The following is a 24,359-nucleotide window of genomic DNA, read 5'->3' as shown; positions in this document are numbered from 1 at the left end:
TATATTTGATGTTTTAAAACCCAACAGGACACCAGGTCAGTTAATGGGATCCTGTCCTCCTTTGGGAATAAGACTACAGAAGTTTTTGGCTACTTACCTCATGCTTCTTCCAGAGGAAGAAAAAGGTGTGTTTCAATTTCATCATTATCCTTTTTTAAATAAACCAAATAAAAAGTGTGGATTCATTTTCCATATCTCATGTAAACATTTACTACTATTTTTCTACATTACTTGAGAAAGAGAAAAGGAGCAGTTCTCCTTGTGGCAGTGGAGCTTCCAGAGAACAGAGAGGTCTTCAGAGACTTTGAGGGATGTTGCAGTATTAAGCTACAGAATTGTTTAGGGGCAAACTGAAGTAGACTTTTTTTATTAAAAAAACAAACTCCTAAGTTCTGAAGGTGAACAGTATTTGCAGATTCTTTTTTCTTTATTTGTCAGTGTAGATAATGCTGTGCTGAGCAAAATCTGTAGAACTGTTCTTTGTTTTGGAGGGTCTTGGTATGGTGTTTTGGTGGTGGTTTTTTTGTTTGTTTTTTTACCTGTCAGACTTTTTGGTCTCAACCTATGTAGTTAGGCCTTCAAAAGAGTGAGTCCAAGTGCAGAAGCAGAAGTTGAAAAGGGATTATTTTATTTTGAGGTTGGATGGAGGAAGATTTCTGAGGTTCTTGCACATTCTGGTATTCGTGTGGGCTGAAAAGAAGGAGCAACCTTTGACAGACCAAAATTTAATAGCTGGTCTAACTGGATTAAGGGTAGAACCAGCTCTGTTCAGTACCCTCTGTCTACAGGTACATATTCTGGTAGGAAACACCTTACATTTTTCTAATGCCATAGATGCTCTGTTTCTCTGCCCTGTCCCAAGGTGTATATCACAAAATGGAGGGTTTATGATTAGCAACCCTGAGACTGGATGAGCTGCTTCTGCAAATTGTAGCTATGGTGTCTTGCTTTGGCCATGCCAGTATCCATTAAACTGATTGAATCGTCGTTTACTTTCATTTGCCATCAGCGGACTGAATAGCAGCGTAAAAAGGCATTGTCTAGTACTCAAAACAATCAGAATTAAGTCACTGAATATGGTGACTAGTGCAGATCACCCAAGCCAAAATTAGGTTTATTTCTGGTTATCTCCGTGTCTTATTACCTTACTGACCTTTGGAGTGTACTTCTTACACTGAAATAATTCAGAAATTATTCTCTTGTCTTTCATTTAATTTTCAGAAATGATAATAACACTCTATTGCTAGGGGTCTGTGTTATTTAAATGCACTGGAGGACAAGAAATCACTCTGGATTTTTTGTTTTGTTTATTTTAAGGTAGTTTCCTGCTAAAATTTATTCAGAAGATGACAAGTAGACATTGGTGTGCTGTTCCCATTTTGTTTCTTTCTATGGCTCTGGCATATATCCCTGCATGTAAAGTCCTGGGCGCAGAAGGACTTCATGCTTTAAGGTAAAATGTACACTGCATTTTATTCTTACAGAATTCTTGCAAAGAAATGTGCTGAACATCTGGAGAGCCAGGATTTAATTCATGTTTGTTACTTTGGGGAGGATGGGGTGGTTTTGCATGGTAATGGAAGGTTTTCTCTCCTTCATGCCTTATTGACAGAGGAAAGCAATTTAAGAACCAATGTATTTATATCTCTATGTGACTTAAAAAAAATGAGTGTTTTGCATTTCAGTCCTTTGTCATCACTTCATTTTTGGCATCGTTCTTCCCTGGTCTTCTGTACTTCATAACTGATATATACCCAACTTCTTCTTTTTCTTCTAATTACATTAAAACCTTATTTAATGGCAGTTGAGGCTGTATCAGGAAACAGCCCACAAAACTGAAAACCAAAAGACTCATAAATAAAAGGCTAGGCAAAAGCTACTGACGTGTGTTCTCCTCGATCACACTGTTTCTCGAGTGTCTGCTTTCATTTCTTACAGCCACTAAAAATCAATAATTATTCCAGTTTAATCAAATTTGAGCTTTGAAATAAAATCAAGAGCATTGAAGGTTTATTTCAGTTTTGTGCTAGAGTGGGAATTTGGCAAACATTTATCTGCTTGCTACAGAAAGAAATGCAAGTATTAAATTATCAGTTTGAACTGATGTGATCATGGGGATTGTTCTTTTAGTTTTGGCTTTGTTCTGCTTCCCCCCGCTCCATGCTTCTTATCTTATCAGGTATATGCTTATCCAAGTTTTATTATCAGTTTTTGGAAGTACATGTACACGTAGTCTTGGTTCTAGATTGTATGCTAGCTGATCAGGCAATGATTGTGTTATAGTTAGTAGAATATATTTCTTAAATAGAATCTAATGTATTTTAAATGGTTAATAATTAGCAAATACATGAAAATGTTTAAACTCCCTAAGTGTGTCTTTTCTACAGCACATGTTTTTCCTCTTTGCAGAGATGTCCTCCAGTGTACTATGATTACACATCAGATTTTGTTGCGTGGAGCTGCTCAGTGCTATCTTCTTCAAACAGCTATGCATTTGACAGATGTGGTAAGGTGTTTTTTTTTTTGTTTTTGTGTTGTTTTCTTTTTTTTTTTTCTTCCTGGTGTAATAGAAATACACTAACACTTTCACAGGATAAATGGTATTAAAAAATTTGCTAAATAAAACAGAACAACTGATGATGTTGGATTTGCAATTCTTTTAGTGGCTACTTAAAAATTGTGCTATATAAGTATGGGTATGCTTCTCTTAAGTTCTAGTTTCCTTAAGATGTATTTTTTTCATTACCTTTCATTAGTTAATGTTTTCTTGTAGGGTTTTCATGCAGTAATTATGGAATAGTATCCTCTTATGATATCAACTGCATAAACTCAGCTGTTAACAGATAGAAACTAAATGGACTTTTCTGAAATACTGAAGAGAATGAAAGTATCCATAATACTAGAATGCTGAAACTACCGTTAATATTGAAATAGCAAGACCTTAATTATTCAGTAAATTATTCAGGCTTCAGTTGTCTTATTGTGTGTTTGCTTTCTAGGTGAGTCACCATCTTCCATGTGGTGTGTTATGGCTATAAATTTGTCTGAGCAGAATTTCCTTTTGGAAATAGAGAAGTAGTACTTATCGGTGATTCTTAGTCATTTATGTATGTTCATTTAAAAGGTGTCATCAGTGAATATTAGTATTCTTCTAGTCATTCATTAACTTGCATATAGATTTGAATGCTTGGGGAAAACCAAATTGTGTTCCTTGATAACGATAAGTTGGTTCAAAAGACACAAAAATGAGTCTGTCATGGAAAGGAAAATATCAGTTTATTTTTCTGAAGCTTGCCAGATGACAGCAAACTTCTTGAGTCCCTATATAGATGTTATCTGTTGTATATTCTGTTGGCAACTATTGTAACTTCATGAATTTCTTCAGGATAAAGTGTCCCTCCCAGAAGTTTCAAGCTTTCTTCTGTCCCTTAGACCAGAGGAGTCGCTAAGGAGAGATACTATGTTATGGATGGAGGTGAGAACTGAAGCTGGTTTTACGTTCATCAAACTTTTTTTAGTACCCATACAAATGTATTATTGCTAATTTAATATTTAAATAGCTAGCTGCTTTTACATTGGTACATTCTGGAATTTCTGGATGTGGAGTCTGAATGGATTTATGTTTCACTTGAGAGCTGTGAATTTTTGGTTTTTTTTTAATTCTATAGAGGGGTTAATGTTAACCCTAAACAAATCATTCAGCAGATTCAAAGTGGAAGAATTCTAAGCGGGGAGAAAAATACGACTTTTTCTTTCTTCATGCAGAAATTCTGCAGAAGTAAAAGCTCTTTCTTGAGGCAGAGTTTTGTTTCGTTTTGTTTTTTTAACTACAAAGCTTGTATGTCTCAGTTCATTGTGTTTCCTAGAGTTCATCTCAATATTGCAGCTGTTGGGTGTAACCATATTGAAATGCAAATCAGAATCAGGTCTTACTCAGGCTTCTTTTCCTTGAATACTGGTCCTTTAAGACTTCTGTGTGTTCATCACAATCCTAGTCTTCTGCATCCTTTGCCAAGATTACAGGAACTAAAATCACTATTGGTAAGCCTGTGCTAGTACCTGAAATCTCTTCCATCAGGGATCCATGCTCACTCCTCTTGATGGTTGCTGATTTCATGGACTACAAAGCAGGGTGCCTTGTGGAATCCACAGAGCCACGACTTGGGCTTCTCTCTCTGCTTTTATGAAGGATACCAGGTGGTTGTAATGCCCTCAGCTGAAGCTGCTCTTGCTTATTGGGTTCTGCAGCCAGTTTTTTCTGTATATTATCTACATTGTCTTTGTGGCTACTTTCTTCTAATTTCCCCTCAACTACCTGTTGTAAAATTTCATTTAATGGAAAGGAACACTATTCTGTAAGTTTGCTCTGTCTTTAGAGGTATAGTCTGCTAGTATGGCTCATGTTATCCTTTTTAGTTCTGAAATTACTGTCCAAGAGAATGTGGATCCTGAGGCTCTTGGAGTGGGTCAGTATATGGTCCAAAAAATTGTTTGAGAGCTGCTTCTGGTTTGCCAACTGAACATGTAGCCATGACTTTGGTTTGTTCTACAGCAATATAATGATATATGACTTTTTTTTTGCATAGTGTCCTTTTTTTATGTATGCTGCACTTTGCATCCTACTGGATTGATTTTTTTGGCATAAAAATTGGTGTTGGTGGCTGTTTTTTTTTATTTTTTGTTGGTTTGTTTGTTTTTAGCAGCTCTCAGTAGATAGCACTTGGCTGTGGGAAGCCATTCTGAGACAAGGGAATTTTTATTACTCTTGCTTATTTTTAAGAGCTGGATTTTTTCTTATTAATACCAGTCTTTTTCGGGGGTGTTCTGAATTGCTCTCTGGAAGAACCTTTTTTGATGTTAATTAGAGGAAAGTGTGTTAAGCCTCAAGGGAGACACAGTTAATACATCTCACAGTATGGATTTGGTGTCACAGCTCATACTGTTACATTGGTAGTGTCAGTATAGAGCTGGCATATATGGTTAAATAGTAACATACTGGATTTAATTTAGCTTTGCAGTTGGTTGCAAGTCAACGACAGATGCTTCAGAAAGTCTGTAACTTCTGATTTTGAACATCAAGAAACATCGTCATTATATCAATATGTACGCAGTCTTGTGAGAGAGTACCTTAAGACACCAGTATCTGAAAGTAAGTTAAATTATTATTAGTATAAAAAGACTTTGAGGATGATTTAAGCAAAAAATGACAAAAATCCTTTGGATTATAGAAGAGCTCTTTGTTTATATATATTGTACCTGTTAGAATTCTATCTAATTTGTGGTATTCATGATTATTAAGTTTGAAATTTATTCTCTAATTCCAGTTCTCCTTCATAAAATACAGTCCAGCAGTATTAATTGAAAGTTAAGCCGTAATATTGAATTTTAAGGGTGCGCTGTTGCTTGTCCATTTGATTTATTTTGTTACTTTTTTGGTGGCAAGTGAAAATGCTGGAGTATGGGGGAAGAGGAGAGCACAAGGGAATGTAAACAAAGACAGGTTCTGTAGCCTTTCTCAGCAGAGCTTTGCAAAATCATGAAGTGTATTTATGGAGAGAAATGCCTTATAGTTCCGCAGCTTGGCAGCTCATGACGCACCTTCCTGTGTAGTGATGTTGTTGTGATCTTGGAGTGCCTGCAATTAGCTGCCACACCAAGGAAGGTTGTTTGTATGCTGTATAAATATGCAGATAAATCCTGAAAGGACTTTTTTCTTCACTGCCACATTTTAAATTATTGTAACTTTAGTTTAGAATTTTCTCTCAGATACGTTGAAAGGAATTGCAAAATGACTTTTTGAATAGTTGATCTTTTGTGTGGTACTCACTTATTTGCTACTTAAGTACTGCAGTTGTGTCAAATTTCATATAGTTTTATAATATCAGAAGTCAGCACTTCTTTTATTTGTACCTATTGTACCTATAGGAGATATAGCAGCTAGGCCATAATTTGCTAGTGATAGATAGCTTCAGAAGCTTCCTGCAGCCTGGGAAACTTCACTTGGTTGTCTTATGGTTAGAAAAGTTGCAAGCAAATTTTGTCTATTGATATTCAAATGTAAATGCTTTGCTAAAAATTTTGGCAGATCGTCTCTCCTTCCTGAAATGTTTGTTTAGTCCTTGGTCTATATTATTTGTAGTTCCATGTTTTGCTTCCAAAAAGTGATGTTAGCAATTTCCTGGTTGGATATGATTCTTAGCTTACAAAAAGCTCTGTGGAGGAAAAAAAATAAAATTCAACCATGTCCAGCTCCTTAAACTGGACCTCCAAAATGTGTTTTGCTTTCTAAATTCCCAAAGCCAAAAACGTACCAGTCAAAAACTCCTAAAAATAACTTATGTACTACTATTTAAGAAACAGTTTTATGAGTATGGTGATGTAGTCCTGTATAAAAGAGAAGCTTTGGTCAGATTTTTTTGTATTTCCTTTTGACAGAGTAGTTTTCATTCTTCAGATAACTTAGCTGATCAGAATCACAGATGATGTTTCTGATGAAGCCTAGTGGAATTATGTTCTTGGCTAACTTCACTTGAATATACTAATGCATTTTTAAAAGCAATAGAAAAGTCTGTTGGGAGCTACTACATAATATAGCACATTGCCTAAAACTGATTTCAGCGTAGAGGCCAATGAGATCAGCCTCTTTGAGGTTTAAAGGAAAAACAGTTGTGTTTGGGTTTAGTTTATGTTGAGGTAAAAGAATGCAAAAAAATTGTAGTAATATTCTTGTTAGCATTGATTGTTGTTATACAACTGATTTATTTTAATAAGTTATAAACCCAAAAGTTTTTAAAGCAATTTGAAAGTATTTTTTAAATACTGTGAAAACCTTACAATATCTTTAATCAGGAGAAAATTGCTCTATGCCTGACTGGTTTGAAGCTAAGCTTGTCGCAACAATGATTCTGTTGGCAGCAGATGTGGAGCACATGAGGAATAAATGCAGGTAAGTATGAAATATTTTACATTTCTCTCTTTTTCAAACTCCTCACTCCTGAAGGATCCGGTGGAAGCCTGATCAAGTCAGGAATTCATATAGACTTTCAGTCAGTCTGATAATTCATTAGACCTTGTCCAACTGTTGCTGCAAACATACTGGGTAACATTTCTGAAGATACTTAAGTGACTTGGAAACATGTGTCCTAGTAATTTCCATAAGTGACCTCAGCACTTAAGGCAGATACTCAGAAGAAGACTTTATTTTTGATTTTTGTTTTTATGTAGTGGAAAAAGCAACATAGAATGGATTGAACTAGAGGCTTTCTTGAACCCTCTTCTGGATGTCTTGATGAAACTTGGCAGTAATGCTTACATACCAACACTGAAAACAGATAAAAGCCTACAGCTTCTCTTGAAGTTATTGCAGACCCGTTCGTTAAAATGTTCCAATACACAAGATGGTTAGTGATATCTTCAGTATACTGTGTCTTTTTTAATTGTAGTGTAACTAAAACTAAGGTACTTAATGTTTTAAGGCTATATTGTTGACAATCTGGCATATCTGTAACAAAATGGAGCTGTGGGTCCAATCCTACAGGGGTTCTTCTGACGGTGTCCCAAGGTCTAGGAACTGAGAATATGGAAGCCCTTTGAGAAAGCAATTGTTACCCATTAGTATTAGATTAGCAGTTAAAATTTGGAGAGTGTGACCATATTACAAATATTTATAGGCCTGTTCTTTGCCAATGTATGGATTCCATAAATCATTTAGACAATTAAAAAATAAGTTAGTGCAGAAACCCAGCCTAACCTGCTTAGTTGTGCCGGGTTCAGCCAGGGCCTTCCCTGGGATCCTACTAGCTGTACTGTTTTCTGAGTTGACTGGTAGATGCGTTTGTCTCAACTAACACTGTTTAAACTGCAAAAGACGGGATGCCTCTGACTATTTCACAGTATTGGGCGTGATTTCAGTAGGCATGCTTAACTGACTTGCTTCAATTTGGCCTTAGTTAAGAAGCAAAGCAGTTAAGAGATGCCCACTGAAGCATGAGCCTGATGATCTGACTGGGAATTTGAGCGGGTTCAGCATTTCAACTCCTAGACCTTTCAGGAGACTGAAAAAAAACTATGGAGTCCTTGCTACTTTTGTTAGAACTTGGTCAATTTGTAACCAGAATAGATTTTTTTTTTCTTTTTTTTTTTTTTGTGTGAGAGCAAGTGAAAAATTGCATTTTTTTAAAATGAATTAAGATGCTGAACTAGAAGAAGAAGGGTCTTGGAATTTGGGTTCTCTTTACCCACATTATTGTGGGATTTTTTTTCAGTATTTTTAAAACATGAAATGCAAGAGTGCTTTTGGAGCAGAAGTCACAGATCTAGGCTTTTGCATGAAATAAAAAGTTCGGGTTCTTCATCCAGGTTTCATAAAGATGTCTAAATGCAACCCTGAAGCAAATGCTTAACGTAATTTTAAAAAGTGCTTTATACAGTCACTGCTCTCTTGAATTTTACCTATTTGACTGAAATAGCTGAGCACTAATTATGCAGACTGCTAAAGTTCCCATTGAGGGGTGGTCTCTGACTGCTGGAGTGGATTCCTTCAGGTGAAACTCCAGTGGAAGATGTGCTCCAGCTGCCCGTCTGCATTCACAGTATCACAGTATGTTTGGGATTGGAAGGGACCTCAAAAGATCATCTAGTCCGATTCCCCCCCAACCCCCCTCGTGCAGTGGACTGAATCCCCTGCATTCAGTCCACTGCATGAGGCCAGAGCAAGCCTGAAGCAGAACCCTCCAAAACACATTGACAGCGTGTGTTAAGTTTTTACTATCAAGTATTTAACTCTATAAATCAATTCCTTATGTGCCACTCTGCTTGCTAATATATATAATCAGTAGCTCTTGCCTTGAAAAGTTTGACTTACTTCACATGTGAAGTTCTGCTCACAGAGCTCTTGAGGCACAGCAGGGCTGAATATCACGGTGTCTCTGTCCTTCTGAACACCCCCATAGGTGCTTCAGTCCAGGTCATCATCTGTAGAGTTTCAAGAGGCTTTTGGAATTGGATTTGTAATATTATGTCTTTTTGTGTTTAGTTAGACAAGGATTATTTTCCTTATATTATTTCCTTCAATATTTTTGTGCTGCTTCCTCCTGCTCAGGAGACCCACGTAATAAATCTTGTTTCCGCAGCTGTGAATTGGCAGTTTTGAGGGGCAGGGAGAGTAATGCTGTGAAATACAGAGGTTTTGTTTCCGTGTTAAGTAAACAGGAGGAAAAAAAGTCCAGTCTATAAAATGGGAGGGAAGAAGAAAGGAATTTAAGCTTGTAAAACAAAAGTAATAACAATTGGGAAGTGTTTTATTTAAGAATACTTTAATGGGGATAGACATGTCTGCAACATATGCTGAAAGCAGCAGTGTTTTCCTGCAGGTCATGCTGTCTATACTGCTCTTAAAGTTCACTATTTCAAATAGTAAGTTTTTGCTAATTAGTTTTTGATGGTGTTACAGAGCCACTGGTAGTGAATTGGATCTTACTGTCATACGTATTTATCTGAAAAATTTCTGAATTTTATTTGCAGAAGATGTTTTAGTGATTTGAGACTTGGGGTGAAATGTGGTAATAACTTGTTTAGAACAGTTTTACTATGCCAAGTTAAGCGTTAGAAATGCACTCCAGTGAGCCATTTTAATAGAGAACACTGAAAGTAAGTGCAGTATAGATTTAGAACTTGTGGAAACATATCCCTTTATATTTCTACCCTTTGAAGGCTTCCATTTCATAATAATTTTGCTACATGAAGTGTGACTCAGGGTTAACTCCACAAAACAACCAACCAACAACAGAAAACAAAACCAAACAAACATCAACCAACCAAAAAATCCATCAGATAAAACCGCTGGGTAACTCTCCTAAATACTGAAACTGATGACCGATAGTTTTAGAACAAAATTGTCATGCAGAGCATTTTAACTCCGTTTTCGTATTGATATATTATTTCTTTGGCTTTCAGCTAGCCCTTCCCCTTGAAGCACAGTTTGAAATGTGTTTGTGGTTAAATATGTTTTAGCAGAGTGAGCTACTTCCCTTGTGTAATAAACTTGTCTTTTTGTTTGCAGTATACTTTGCAGTCTAGCCTTTTCTTAGAGAAAGTATCACATTTCATGTTATAACCTTGCATTTTTGTTTACGATGTTAAGCCAGGAAGCTACATGACTGGAATCTTGTAAGATTACTCTACATCCAAAGCTGAATTATTTCTAAACAGGAAAAAAACAAACCAAAACCAAACCAACCACAGCAACAAACAAAAACCTCAACTAGTTTTCACTTCTGTGTATATAAGAAACGGCTAACTGCCTTTTTCTCAGATACAATTAATTGCTGGATATGGAAACCTTTGGTTTTTATTGAAGAGTAAGTTTATTATAAGCTGTTTGTGCTGAGGGTTGTGAATAGCACGAAAGTGTGCAAAGAAAGTGGAAAAATATGGTTTGGTCTTCTGGTTTTGTATAGATTTTGGTCACTAACTCATGATAAATATAAGGAAAGAATGCTGTCTGGTTTGACAAGTCCTATGACTTACACTACTAAAGAGTACTGAGCTGTTTAAAGGTATTCTTAGGTATTTGAATACTTATTATAGTATAATTTTGTAACTGTATCTGCATGATATAATACATTTCTTAAGGTAAGTGTATTTCTGTATGTTAATACTGTTGTGTGGGGTTTGTTTTGTTTTCTTCATGCAGATGGGGTATTGTTTTTTATTTGGAAATCTCTAATGACACCTGTAGAGAGTATTCTCGAGTTTATTCTCCGACAGCTTACTACAAACGAGTTAAGCACTGTAAGTAATTATTATGAGACAACTTTGGTGTAGTTTTGCTTGTTGATTTGTTTAGCAGTGTTCCTAGTTTTCATATCAAATCTTTGAACAGTCAATTTGCATAGAAATATTTCTGTTAACTTTTTTTGAATGGGCACAGTAAGAATACAGAGAAAAAAAGGTGTCTTGACAAGTAGTGTTTAGTGTCTGTAGTTATATTATTTGTTTCTTCTCAAATCTAAAGAAATCATATAGTAAGAATTCTTAAGTATCATATTGTACTGTATCGTATCTACTAGTACACTTACGGATATAAGATGTTTGGAGCTTGGAGACTTTTAGTGCTCAGCCTTGTTAACATCATTGTTGATTATCTTCTACTTTGCTCTTTGCTGTAGTCAGTGTTTAAGTTTATACCGCAAAGAAACCTGTGACTTTTGAAGCAAAATGACTTGACAGTAGTGGAGTCTGACTTCTCTAAAAACACCCTGTTGAATGTATTGAACAACTGCACTGCTTTTTAGAGAGAGAAGCGGTACACGTTTCCTTCGTTAACGAGCATTCAAGTCATATGTAAATGAAAAGACAAAAGACAAAAAGATCAAGCCCCCTCCCCCAAAACCAAACCAAACAAACCAAAACCAAACAAAAAACAAAACCAAAAAACCACACCAACCAAAACCAAATAAAACAAACCCCTGCAAAATTAAAGAAGTTGTTATAAAACTTCAGTGACTGTTGTTGTCATTCTGCTGTCATTCGTTACTATTAGTTTTCTTTCTTCTAAGTTTCCTCCTCTTAATACTTCAGTTTACCTTTGTTTCCTCATTTTTAGGTTGGCGACCTGGATCGTTGTGATCTATACTTAGCTTTAATTCCAGAGATAGTGAATTTGTGCTTGCAAGTCAGCTGGAAGAAAGTACCATCTATCAAGAATTTCATTTTGTCCCTGACAAATGCATCTATTTGTAATCTTCAGGAGAAAAATTATGAACAGGTAATTTAACATTATTTACAACAGTAAATTATTAATATCAAATAGACCAGTAAATTTTAATTAAAATATTTTATTTGTAATGCTTATATATTTATTAGATTATATGTAAATTATTCTATAGACATACTATGAATACAACTTAATGTTTAAATATTTATATTTTATGATACATATTAATGTAAATATATATAATAAAATAATTAAAAGTTTGTGTATATATATTCCCTAAAATATTTGTGTGTTTAGTTGGCAGTATAATGTTAACTTAAAATACTTGTAGCTAAGATTTTCAGTACTTCAGTTTTCTTACACTTAATTTCTTAGAAGTCTATATAGCTAAAGTAAAACTTTAGTTGTAATAATGGACTATGTATACTCAAAAGTTTTTCCTCAAATATGAACCAGTCTTACTGAGGAAGTTACTGCTAAATGCAAATGCCTTTTGTATTAATGATCTATTAAATTTCCAAGCTGGAACATAGAGAGAAAAATAAATTCCAGAACCCAGCATGGCTTTGGCTTTTTTGTATAGTTATGCTGGTTGTCCCATAGTTGTATGTATTAGGTTAGTATATCTGAAGTAGATACATTTTCAAAAGGTAAGGAAACATTAATAACTTCTATAAAAGTAGGAGATTTAAATTCAACTTTGTTGGGCGGTATAATCTTCAGTATTTTATGGGTTGAATTATTGATCAAGAACAGTTAATAATACATGACAAAGATTGTAAGTATTTGATTTGCTAGGTTTACTTTTCTGAGGAAACAAAGAGCAAGACTTTTTTTCTTTCCTTTGGTTATGTGAATTACATATTTGTTCCAGTAGTTTCAAAGTAAACTTTTTATGGTTCAAGCGTAGTGTTCACTGGGGACCTCTGCCAAATTATTTTGAATTCAGTGGTATTAGACTGTCATGGTGATTTCAGTTGTATATGTAGTACATCTTCAGTTTAAGAAGGAAAAAAAAAAAAAGCCGAGTAATTACAAATGAGAAAAATCTTTTCTGTGCTTTAGACAGCTGAAACTAACTTGAAGTTATTTAAATAACATTGAGCTTTTCTTAGGTAACTATATGCCTATTGACTTTTTTTTACTGAGTCGTTTTATTTTGTGCCTCTTGCAATATATGTGTTTATCACACAATCAGAGTGGACGTTGTGACCTTTTAGCCTCTTGGAGCATTTCGCGTGTGGTATTCTGAATTTTAGCTGTCTTCTTGCACTGAGTTTCTTACTACATGGACCAGCATATTTTTTCTAATTGCCATCCAGCAATATGTATAAACTGCTACCTGGCAACACATAAGTGTTCCACTGTAGTTGAGCTACGCACCTGCACTTAATGAATAAGTGACTGTAATTTGCAAGATTTATACTTTTTTCAGTGCTTGCAACTTGTGATTGATTGCACTGACCCAACCAAGCAACTCTGTGTTATGCATAGAGTAAGAAAATAAGGAAGAAGGAGGATGCTGAGTTGGTATCATATGGTGTCTGAGGTTTCACATTAGGAGAAATCGGTGTAAGTTTGTTTATGTATGATTTGGTTTTAATTAGGAGCCAAAGCTTAAGGAACAAATTAAAAAAGTAGCCAGCATGGCATCACTTACAGCAGTTTGTGAGATACTGGATCAGAAACCTGATGCACACCTTGAATCTCTGCCTTCTGTGGATGCTCTGAGGAGATTTATTTCCTTTTCTCGGTTCAATGAAATATTGAAGAAGCCATCTTATATTGAAGAAAAAAGTAGGTATGTGTGTGCTATAGCTTTGATAATTCTCCAGAATAAATTTGAGTAGCGTGGAGCAGTGATTAAGATGTTGGGTTTTCCTGTTCTTTTCTTTGGTAACTTTTTGCCAAGATAAAAATGAGGAATTCTAGACACAAACTGTTTACTCAGTTGCTATTTTGTTTTTACATTCAGGTTTTAGAACAGTAAAGCAGCCATAATTGATTAGACCAAAGGTTCTTTTGCTCAGTCCTCTAGACTTATGAAGCCACAGCTAGCTTTGAACATTGCTTATCCTTATGCCAGCTTAAATATTGTAGACAAATTAAATAAACATTGCACAAAACCACAGCATGTATACAAGCAAATTTAAATGGAAATTATTTATTGTTTGGGAAGGGAAGCCCAAAGCACGCCTGGGGGTGAAATATTTAGTTAACAAAAAAAAGATGGACAGCATATAGTGATGTTTCCATTTAATATTCTTCTAGATGTTTATGACTGAGGAAACTGCCTGGGCCCAGAACTGATTTTTCTGTGTTTAAAAAACTTTATTGGTAAATTTCTCTTCCGTGAACTTGTCTTGTTTTCCCTTGACCCTGTGTAAATTTTAGCATTTTGACGAAGTATAGTGAGTTCGTACAATTAAGCTGCTCGTGGTGCAGTAGAAAAGCGCGGGACAAATTAATACAATATATATTTCAGAATAATACTCTCATTACAGCTTGTGTGAAGAAACAACATCCCAAGGATGGGGGAAAATTGTTGCACGCTATGTTCACGACCAGTGGATTTGCCTTCGTTTTGTTTTAAATTTATTTCCAACACTGGCTCAAGAGCATGAAGAAACTTCAGAAATGTCATTATTTACAGTTGAAAGGTCAAGAAAAATTCTAGAGTCTGCATTAGAAGCCCTAACTATTCTTCCTTCAGACCAAGTTCTACCTGTATTTGACTGCATGAAAATCCTTGTTCCCAAGGTAAAAGATAGAACAATTGCACAGTATTAGTAGTTCTGGGGTGTTTTGTTTTTTTTTTTTTTTTGGTCAAATGTAACACTTTATTCTCTTTGTTTTCAGCTTCTGGACTCAGCGGAGTCTCTCTGCATAGAAGCATTTGATTTGGCTTGGAAAATTATATCCTCTTTGAGCAACACACAGCTAATATTTTGGTCCAATCTAAAAGCTTTTGTTCAGTTCATCTTTGATACTGAGGTTCTAGCTGTGGCTGCAAGTGCAAAGCAGCAAGCATATGGCAAAATAAAGGAGGTCAGTTTATGCTCATTTCCCAAGAAAGAATTCTTAAATTTTATCTGGATCTAAAAATGTATTTTCCTGTTTATTTCTCTTTCAGCTATTGATGGTTTTCATTTCCAAAAAGGTACTAGTTTGAGAGTCTTAAGACAAAAGATGAGAAATAGATTAAGGATAAATATATTAGTTATCATTGTAACATAGAAAATGAGAAGTACTATTTGTTTGATTTTTTTTTTTCCTAATTTTTTTTTTTCAGACTGTTGAGCATCTTCTATATTCAGCAAAACAAGTTTTAATTTTTATTTGATATACTTTCTCTTGAATATTTTGTTCAGGATTAGGCCCCCAAACTGTCACAAGGTATTCTGAAAAAATGGTGCCTTTTTCTAATAGTTCAGTCGTCATGAAAATATTTTCTTAAATGAAAAGTCAGAATGATTCAAAACTTTAGTAGATACTGTTGAATAAGCCAACTTTAACTGCTGCTTTAACAGCTTTTTTTTTTTCTTCTATGAGTCCAGATGTAGAAAACATAAAATCATAGTCACCATAGAGTGAGTTTGTTTTGTTTTTTTGTGTAACGTATGCAGCTATCTGTACTCCAAAAGTTCTTGCATATGTCGTGGTGTTCTTTTTTTGAGTCACTAAAACTGTATTCAGTACTGGGATGTTGATTCATCTTGGCTCTAAACACTGTGAAGTTGTTTACTCTTTTCTGCATAATCTTTCTTGAGTTTTTTGCTTTTTTCTCCCTCTGAGCATGAATTAAATGCTTGTGCAGAACAGTCGACAGCAAGACTTTCACCAGAGCAGTAATACATTATATATTAGTTACCAGTATGTATGTGTTCTTGCCTTAGTGTGCCATGTGCTGCTTTGACCCTAGGGCAGAAATCACAGTAGGAGGGGTTGCAGTTCTGCTTTGAAGTCACCATAAATAGCTCTGTCCTGGTGTCAAACTCGTAACTGTAAATAATAGCAAATTTCTCAGCTTTATTTTCAACCCAGACACTCCAAAATGGTATTTAACAAAATATAGAAAAATGGACACTTCCTAGCTATTTAAAATTGCTAGGATATCTCAGTATTATCCTTAAGTATCTTAAAATATAGTCCTATTTATTTTATCTTCGTTCTTCTTGAAATTGTGTTTCAAATGAATGTTACTGTCATCTGTTTTAAACAGTAGATAACACTTTGTATTTATAGTCTTCATGTGAACTGAAGCCAAAATCAGATACATATGCAAAGATGGTAAAATCTCTCTTCAGTTTTAGGAATCTGTTAGCTTTTTCTTTTAATGAATATCTGTAATGGATAATTGTATGGTTGGTGTTGTAGTAACTGATGAGCCGTAGTAATTTTTTTGTTTTTCTTTGGTCTTAAAGTTGGTTTAAAGCCTCAGAATTACTGTCTTAACTTCAGTGTTAGTATGTCAAGCATTATGTAAGGTGTATTTTGCCGAGTCTTGAGTCTGTGTGACAGCTATCCCGTTGTCTGCAGTGGGACATACCATGGCAGCAGGCACCAAGGAGGTAATGAAGGTCTCCTATACTCAACAAAGGGCATCTGGTCGAGCCACCTTCTGCCCCTTCCTAAGAAAATGAAGACAAAAGTTCCCAAGCAAGTGTCTACTTACGTATATTCTTATCCCACTCTTGGCAGTCCCGCTTGCCATTGACCCCTTGTGCAATGGCTGTGTAGTTGTAGCTAAAGAGAAAGGAAAAATGGAACTGCCTGATACTGGTTTGTCATGGAAGCATAGTTTTAATTTTGTCTACCGCAGTGCACTCCGTCTTTTTAATAGCAGAAGGGGTGGAACAAAGGGGGTTTGAGCCAAAAAAGGGGAATATTGCTGTAGTAAAATCCAGAAGGGCTTCTGCAGTGGTACCCAGAGCACTGTGTTCTTAGGCTTCATTTCTTCTGCTGCTTTTTTCTTTTTTTTCTTTGACTTTTTCAAGTATTAATTGTGCTAGAACTTAAGTTTTTATGTGTGTGCTGCACTTTTACTATGTTAATGAAACAGTTGAAAAACATTCCAGGATTTTTAGAAATTAGTAGTAAACGTCATGCTGCTTCTCAGGTGAACCACAATAGTTTGATTTTGGAATTATTAGGAAAGCTACAATGCCTTTGCACTGAAAGAAAACTTTATAAAAAGATGCAGTGTTTCGGGCTGGGGGGGGGGGGGGGGGTGTGTTGTTGTTTAGTGTGGGGGCTTTTTTGTTTGTTATTTGTTTGTTTTGTTTTTCCCCGAAAGGTGCTTCTTCAGAGTGCATTTCAGTATTTCAGTTTAGGCTCTTCATGAGCTTCTTGGTGCTTTATTCCTTAGCAATTCAGAACAACTTTCTCTAATACAAATAGAGTCATTGTCAGAGAATTGTCACATTATGAAAAGTATTGTTTCGGAGCAGGGAAGAGAAGAAGCTTTGTCTTCTAAGAGCTGTCGCATCTTCTGGAAAACCATTCTCATGAACATCTCTATAAATTCCTTTTCAGACAACATCAATTAAAAAAAAGATACCTGTTAATTCTGGTTCTCCCTGTCCTTTCCCAAATGCTTGCCATTTCATAAAAAAAACTACTTTGTAGCTGAAATTTACTTTTGCACTTAGCTTAATGAAGAGAGTAGGGAAGGAAAATTTTGGGACTGTTTTTCTTGTTTTGTTTTTCTCCTTTTTGGAGAATTTCTAGATAGCGGTTTCATATTTCTTCAATATGCTCCACTCAAAACAAAATGCCCACAGAAAAACCCAACCAAACAAAAACCAACAAAGAACAAAACCAAAAGTAAATGGTACAAAGATGTTTTTCCACATTAATTACAAACTTGAACTTCAACATGAATGTAGTCCTTATTAAAGAAGAGAATTTGTGATACAGCTACCTATGGAAGGAAATTTTGTTGATTTTTTTTTTTTTTTCCTAAATTGATAAGGATTGATTAGAAACACCACGTTTGTAGTCACTGAAGTAAGCTCAGGTGCATTTCTTCCATTTATCAGGAGCAAAGCGTCTGGTGTTATAGAAGTGAGCCTTGCTTAAACAGGTATCTTTTGTTAACATAAATGTGTACTGGGCCAATTGTTGCCCATTTATGTGCCCTTAGAATGGGGAATAGTAAATAGATTGAAGAAAGAATTAACCTGAGCAGATCTAGGATGCAGAAAGAAATCAGACCTGCTAAAATAGATATCACTGCAATATTATTCTAATAATTCTAGCACTTCTGGAAACTAAGTTTTGAATCTTTTATTTCTTCTTATTTTCAGATAATTTTCAAGCTCATAGATATGTCCACTACAAAGACTGGAGTCTTCAATGTAGTCCTTAGTCATTGTTGTCAATCTTGGATATTTCCCACTGTTGATGAGGGAAGTGCCTTGACAAACGCTTTCTTAAATGCTGGAAATTATTGTGAACTTATCACTGAGGCTTGTGTCTTTGGAACTGTATTTAGGAGGGATCAAAGGTATAAAAAATATCTTTATTATTATATTTGCTATTATTCCATGCACTTTGTTTTCTTTTAAAATTTGAGATAATTATTGAAATATATTTTTGTATGCTATTCTACTAATTTTGTAACTTTGTCGTCTTTCCTATGTGAAGACTTATTCAGGATGTGCATGCCTTCATAGAAAATCTTGGAGAAAAATGTGCAGCAAATGTTGTTACAGAAAGGTAATGATTTTGAGGATACATCTTAGAATCTTTAGTCTGAATTGTATCTTTGGTACAATTGATGGTACAATAGGAAAGATGCTCTTTTTGAAGTCAGCTTCGTATATTCTTAACCTTTAATATCGGTCCAAGGGATATACGTCACATTACATTCGTATTTCAAATACAAAACCTAAAAAGATATTAAGTATTTTCAGGAAAATACATCCCATTTGTTAACCTGAATGGAACTTGAAATAACTACTTCCTCATTGTTTCACCTCATAAAAGTAATACTTCTTAGGATGCAGATATTTTATTGACAGTTAAGAGACTCAGGATTTAATGCAGCCAGATTTGGAGCTTGACTTTTTAACATTGGTTGTTGGCCTTTTTAGCTCGCATACTGGCCATAGGTTCTGTCTCCAGTTTTTTGAAAGAAGGACATTGGCTGCTGGATTATTTGAACTTTGTTTGTAGATTCACTCTGACCTTTACTCAGTGGAAGAAAATCAGAGAAACAGTGTTAACACAGTGCTTTGCTAGTTGCCAAGACCCGAGTTTCTAAAAATGTTTTACCACTTCTAGTTCAGTACTCTTTCTCCCAAGAGTTTTTTAGTTTCCAGAACATCTGGTTGTGACAGTCTGCAGGTGTGTGATGCTTTGTTACCTATAATGCCATTAATTCTGCTCTTGGCATTAATTATTCCAGATGTCCTTGAGTAACTAATATCAACTGAGTATTGTTTTGGACTAGAATAAATATTTGACCAAAACTGTAAGCATGAATTAGTTGTTTAAAGATTACAGTTTAGAACAAACTTCTTTGTATTACAGCTATTTCTGTAAAAGATTATCTTAAACACTTAGATGGTATTGAAGACCTGTAGATAGAAACAGGGGCAGGTTATCTGGAGCTCACTACTTTTGTTCATCAGCAACTATGGACAGAGCTTAAAATTCTGGTTCTGGGTATTTGCATACTGTCTCAATACAGACAACTTGTTTCAGGTGATGTTTGGTGCTTTTTTATAATTTAAGAATTATCTTGGTGTGAACAAGTAGAGTTTGATTTTTTTTTTATTAATATTTTACAGTACAAATCGAGATGATCACTACGTTCGGGTTTGTGCTATTAAATTTCTCTGCTTGTTGGATGGATCAAATATCTTGCATAAGACATTCATGGAAGACATTTTCATCAAACTGCTTGATAAAGTAAACTTCATCTCTCTTGGTATATAAATGTAATGTTAGTACAATTATTAAAACACAGAGTACTTACAGTTGACAGGATGTATTCACAGTTTTTTTGTGTAGCCTGTCTAGATTTGCAAAGTAATATTCCTTCTCTGTTTTTTTGTTATGAGATAAGAGTTAATTCGGCCAACCCAAAATAGTAAAAAATGTTTTTCATGTTTATTTTTCTTTTTAATGGATTTTCTGACTTCACAAAACATTATCCAGATTGTAAGCATTGTTCCATTAAGAATGTTCTTTTAGGCTGCATTTTGAAGCGTCACGTTTCACTTTAACAATCGCAGACTACTTTTTGAGTTGAACTGTTGTCTTCTTAGAAGACCTTTATAAATAGGATTAATGGAGAAGGTTGGGGTCTGATTTTCATTTATATCACAGCTGCTTGTGCGTTGGCAGTAGTGTAAAATCAATGGTAAATTACTACAGCTGCTATTACAGCATCACCCCTGCATTCTAGCACTATAGAATTCTGCTGTTCTTGTCTGAAGAACAAGAAGTGGGTGGTTCTTCATTCCTGTAAATTAAGTATTGGAGAAAAATGGTTAATATTTGTGTTGTAAGACTGATCAAGTGGCACAAGTGATCTTCAAAAGTTAGTTCCTTACTTGCTTAAACATGTAAAAATAAATTGTATTTGCATTTTAATATGAATATAGGACCTGGATGACCAAATAATTTTTTTCTGGAAAAGTTAAGGAAATTTTTTTGACTGTCATGTATTTTGAAGGCCAAAACAGTATGTAGAGAAAGGATCTGAGCTATATGTGAACATGAATGGCAAATATTTTTAAAGCTCTGTTTATCTCATCTGTTGTCTTTCACATAAAACATCTTATTGCAGAATATAAATTCTGTCTCAAAACTCGGGCTGTAGTTACAAGCTGATCTAATTGATAGCATGACTAAACCCATTTTGAAAATGTAGACTGAAGGATAAGTGTTTCCATTTACACAGTCATTTCTTGTCCTAGGGTCTTTAGTTTTTATATACCTAAATGACAGCTTGACTCTTCATGCTCCATTTTAATAGTACTATTTTAATTATTCACATACAGTAGGTGTGTGAATTCGTCAAGTTTCTGCTGTTTGAAGAGTCTTAATACCTAACATTTTTCTGCTCTTAAGTATAAATACTAAGTGGAATAGTATTTTTTTTTCAAATTTCCAATCTTCTCATGGACCAGCTTCAAAATTTTATTCTAAATAAATGAAATTAGTGTATTTTTCCTACCTTTATATTTAAAGTTGATACTAGCTGTGCACTAGATGTTGCTTCCTCAGTACAATAAAGTATATTTACATATATTCAATTTTAAAGGAAGAATGGGTTATAAACCTCTTATTTGCTTTTAGGATGAACTGGTATCCAGATCTAGAACGCGCTATTATGCAAACTCTTTACAGCATAGGATTAAAAACCGGGTATGGCAGACACTCCTTGTTCTTCTTCCGAAGCTTGACCAGGTATTGCTTTTCACTGTGAATTCTTAAACAGATAAATAAATATCTACTTTCAAGAATAATTTTGTTTTCAAGCAGACTGCACATGTTAAATTACAGCAGGGTATGAAAGGTATGTAATCTCTGTTCTTTGTGTGGTTTCATTCTTTCAGTCTGAAGTTGTGGATTTATGACTCGTTTCTAGAGGTCACTGAAAACTGGTTCTTGGATTTGTGAATTATAGCAGACTAGATTGTTTCTGTTTAAAACTCTGTGCTCTCTGATTTAAAGCTTTTCATTTAGAAGAAATGTTGCTACTTTATGAACACTCAGAAAAATGAGAAATTTTAGTTTCACCTAATGCGTTTTCACAGTAGAATTACATGGTTCTAAAATGTTTTCATTTGTTATATTATGATAAAGCTAAGAATGTTCTTTTATTTAGAATGTTTATCTTCATGGAAATAACTCTTAACAATATACTAAATGATTATCTGATTTTGTTTTCTCAGAATTTTTTGTGTGGAATCCTTGACAAAGTTTTCCAGGCTGGATTTGATAACAATCAGGCATCTGTGAAATACTTCATAGAATGGATTGTTATCTTGAGTCTACATAAATACCCCCAATTCCTTAATAAATTCTGGGATTGCTTTTGCTACGTAAGTAAGAACTTTTGCATTCACTTGAAGAGTAATCTGAAAAAAAGAGAGTACCGTTTGTCTTCCCATATATATTTTTTTTCCTATATATTCGAATTTTCTATTACCTTCTATAATGTACTCAGGGCAGAGGGAGGCTGGTGTAGTGAGTCAGAGCGCTCTTTGCAGTTTCCAATAAAAGAGCCACCAGGAACACATTCCAAGTTTGGGAAGATGATGCAAGTCACTTGTGGTTTCGGCACACGGGTTTTGTCTTCTGTATAATGATGTTTGTCAGTAGGAACGTGACTTGCACAACATGTATTCAATTTGCAGCTTTTAATGTGGACTTCTCTCACAGCAGAGTTCTGCAGTGTCGTTCCAAAACTGGAGGCAGGCATTGAATTATGGTACCCAAAAGTCGTGAAACAGTTGACTGAGGAGAACTGACTTCCTAGCGTTTCATTTGTATGTCTTGGGTTCTTTTTAAAGTAATTACCTGTAAGAGTTGACCTGCATCAGTTCCCTGCATTGATACCCTTGAATTTGTTAGCATTATGCATTTAGGCTGAGTAAAAAATGTGTGTGCTTGCATCTCCTCCAGTGTATGGGAAGATTTGACTTGCAGTGGTGCCTCTGCTGAAGCTCACCAGTAGTTAAATGTAGATGTCGTCTTGTTTACATAGGCTTGTCTACGTAGCCTAATAGCTACCATAGTTTTCTTAAAAAGAGAAGGACAAGAACAAAAATTAGATTAAAAAAAATTAGAAAACTGCATATATACTTTTTTTTAACCAAAACCAGGCAGGTGTTTAATACTGGTCTGAGACAACTGTGCTTACTGGTGATTCTTGCTGTGTTTTGGGGGATTTTTTTGTTTGTTTTCTAGGTAGGGGGAAAAAAATCATTCAGTAAACAATTTGTACTTTAAGTGCATAAAGATAGCTTGTTGTGCTTATTTGAACTGATGAAAAGTGCTGTAAGGGATGTAACCTTTTGCCATTTCATGATTCTTTCTAAGAGCTCAGGCATCTGTAATTGCTTTCATTTTAGTAGATGATAACCTATTGGATCAAAGCGATGTCATGCTGATAATAAATGTACTGAAGCACAGTGGGCCCATTCGGACAGAGCGAGCAGAAAGCACAGATTGTGTTTTCAGAGGCTACCTTGGAAAATGATGACTCTAAAAAGGATTTTCAGGGTCATATTGGAAAAATAAGCTGAACTTGAGCACCTGGTGCAATGCTGTGGCAATATGGATTGATAGGAACTGTATTTGTGAAGAAAAGTGGTGAATAGAAGTGTGTGTGAAAACTCATTTCTTCCAGTACAGAACATGGGTGAGGCTGGTCCTGTGCTATTTGTTCTGAATCTGGTACCTGAGTTTGTAATGATGTGGAAAAGTGTGAGCACTAAAAAGCGTCCAAGATTTTTATTGAGTTTAGAGGTTTTTTTGACACGGTGGCTGAAAATACAGTGAATTTGGATTGAAATTTAGCTCATTTCCACTGATGTGTACTTCGTTCTGATCGATGTGTTAATAAAAAGGAAATAATTTGTTAGGAAAAATGAAATCTTAATAATAGGATCTTTATATTTTAGTAAATTTTGCTATGGAAGCAGTTTTTTTATAGTGTTGCTATTGCATCTGCAGAACATGCTGTGAAAGGTTATAGGGTGTAAAAACATTTTTATAAATGCGTATTTCTTGTTACGTTCTCCTTTGCTTTAGGGTGAAGAAAAGCTTAAAACAAGCATCTGCACATTTTTATCAGTGTTATCGCACTTTGACATCATTCTTCAGAATACCTCAGAGAAGGTAAGTTTGACTAAAAGTACTGATTCTTTATTCAGTTGTACTGTATGTGGATTTCTTAAATAAAAACCATTTTTGCAGTCTGTTTTCAAAACCTTCTTAATACCCATTTCCTACTAAGGTGTCCTTTGATACAGAAAACACCAACTCTTCTGTCACCTCTGTAATGTATTGGACTTACAAAAATTAGCTAAATGGCTGTAGTTCTAGCTACAAAGGGCTTGATTACCTGCGAGGTTTTCTAGAATATCTACTCTACTTTTAACTGAACATGTGGATGCACCTGGGTTTGTTTTTCTTCCTGTTCTTGTTTAACCTGCATGAAATTGGGCAGACATAACCTGGAAGAAGGTGATCTTTCTGTAGAATGACACTCAAATATGATTCTTGGCAATAGCTAGACCATTTTACATTTAGAATTCTGTATTTGGAATTCTGAATGTATTTACTTTACTTCAAAATGGATGAAATACAGTCAAGTGTTACGTTAGATTAACTACTTCACATCTGTAGCAATCCAGGAATTTGTTATTTTTTACCATTTGCATACATTTGCAAGATCAGCTTCCTAAGTGCTAGAAACTCAGAAGTAAATGGAGGTTTCCATGTATGCAGAATAATAATTTTCGAAGCAAATCAATACATTTTCAAAACAGAAGTGGGGCTGTAGGTCTGTGCCTTAATGAGAAGGAAGGAAATCAGTACCATGTTCTGAAGCTTGTATTTGCACATATATGTATGTACTGTTAAAGTTTTGGACTTTCTGAAAGGCTGTTTTTTGAGG

General features: G+C 35.0%; 1 protein-coding gene across 3 annotated transcripts in view; it reads left to right on the top strand.

Moving 5' to 3' along the window:
* The window catches only part of TARBP1 (tRNA guanosine 2 -O-methyltransferase TARBP1), a gene marked incomplete at its 5' end in the record, with an annotated part of 37,799 nt that overhangs the window by 6,005 nt on the left and 7,435 nt on the right, over positions 1-24,359 (top strand). For 2 of the 3 annotated variants that reach the window (XR_013922019.1, XM_080342631.1), the window contains 18 exons: positions 28-125; positions 1,318-1,453; positions 2,410-2,506; positions 3,386-3,475; positions 5,011-5,149; positions 6,850-6,946; positions 7,225-7,400; positions 10,694-10,791; positions 11,606-11,767; positions 13,324-13,517; positions 14,221-14,476; positions 14,576-14,764; positions 18,025-18,224; positions 18,365-18,436; positions 19,513-19,633; positions 21,029-21,139; positions 21,628-21,777; positions 23,492-23,578. Coding sequence is in view for 2 of the 3 variants with exons in the window: in XM_080342631.1 (XP_080198757.1) it covers positions 28-125; positions 1,318-1,453; positions 2,410-2,506; positions 3,386-3,475; positions 5,011-5,149; positions 6,850-6,946; positions 7,225-7,400; positions 10,694-10,791; positions 11,606-11,767; positions 13,324-13,517; positions 14,221-14,476; positions 14,576-14,764; positions 18,025-18,224; positions 18,365-18,436; positions 19,513-19,633; positions 21,029-21,139; positions 21,628-21,777; positions 23,492-23,578 (2,473 nt within the window). The remainder of the gene's footprint in view (positions 1-27; positions 126-1,317; positions 1,454-2,409; positions 2,507-3,385; positions 3,476-5,010; positions 5,150-6,849; positions 6,947-7,224; positions 7,401-10,693; positions 10,792-11,605; positions 11,768-13,323; positions 13,518-14,220; positions 14,477-14,575; positions 14,765-18,024; positions 18,225-18,364; positions 18,437-19,512; positions 19,634-21,028; positions 21,140-21,627; positions 21,778-23,491; positions 23,579-24,359) is intronic. The other variant, XM_080342632.1, reaches the window with a different exon arrangement.

This window comes from Nesoenas mayeri, assembly GCF_963082525.1.
Source record: "Nesoenas mayeri genome assembly, chromosome: 3".
NCBI lineage: Eukaryota > Metazoa > Chordata > Aves > Columbiformes > Columbidae > Nesoenas > Nesoenas mayeri.
This window is presented reverse-complemented; position numbering and strand designations above follow the sequence as displayed.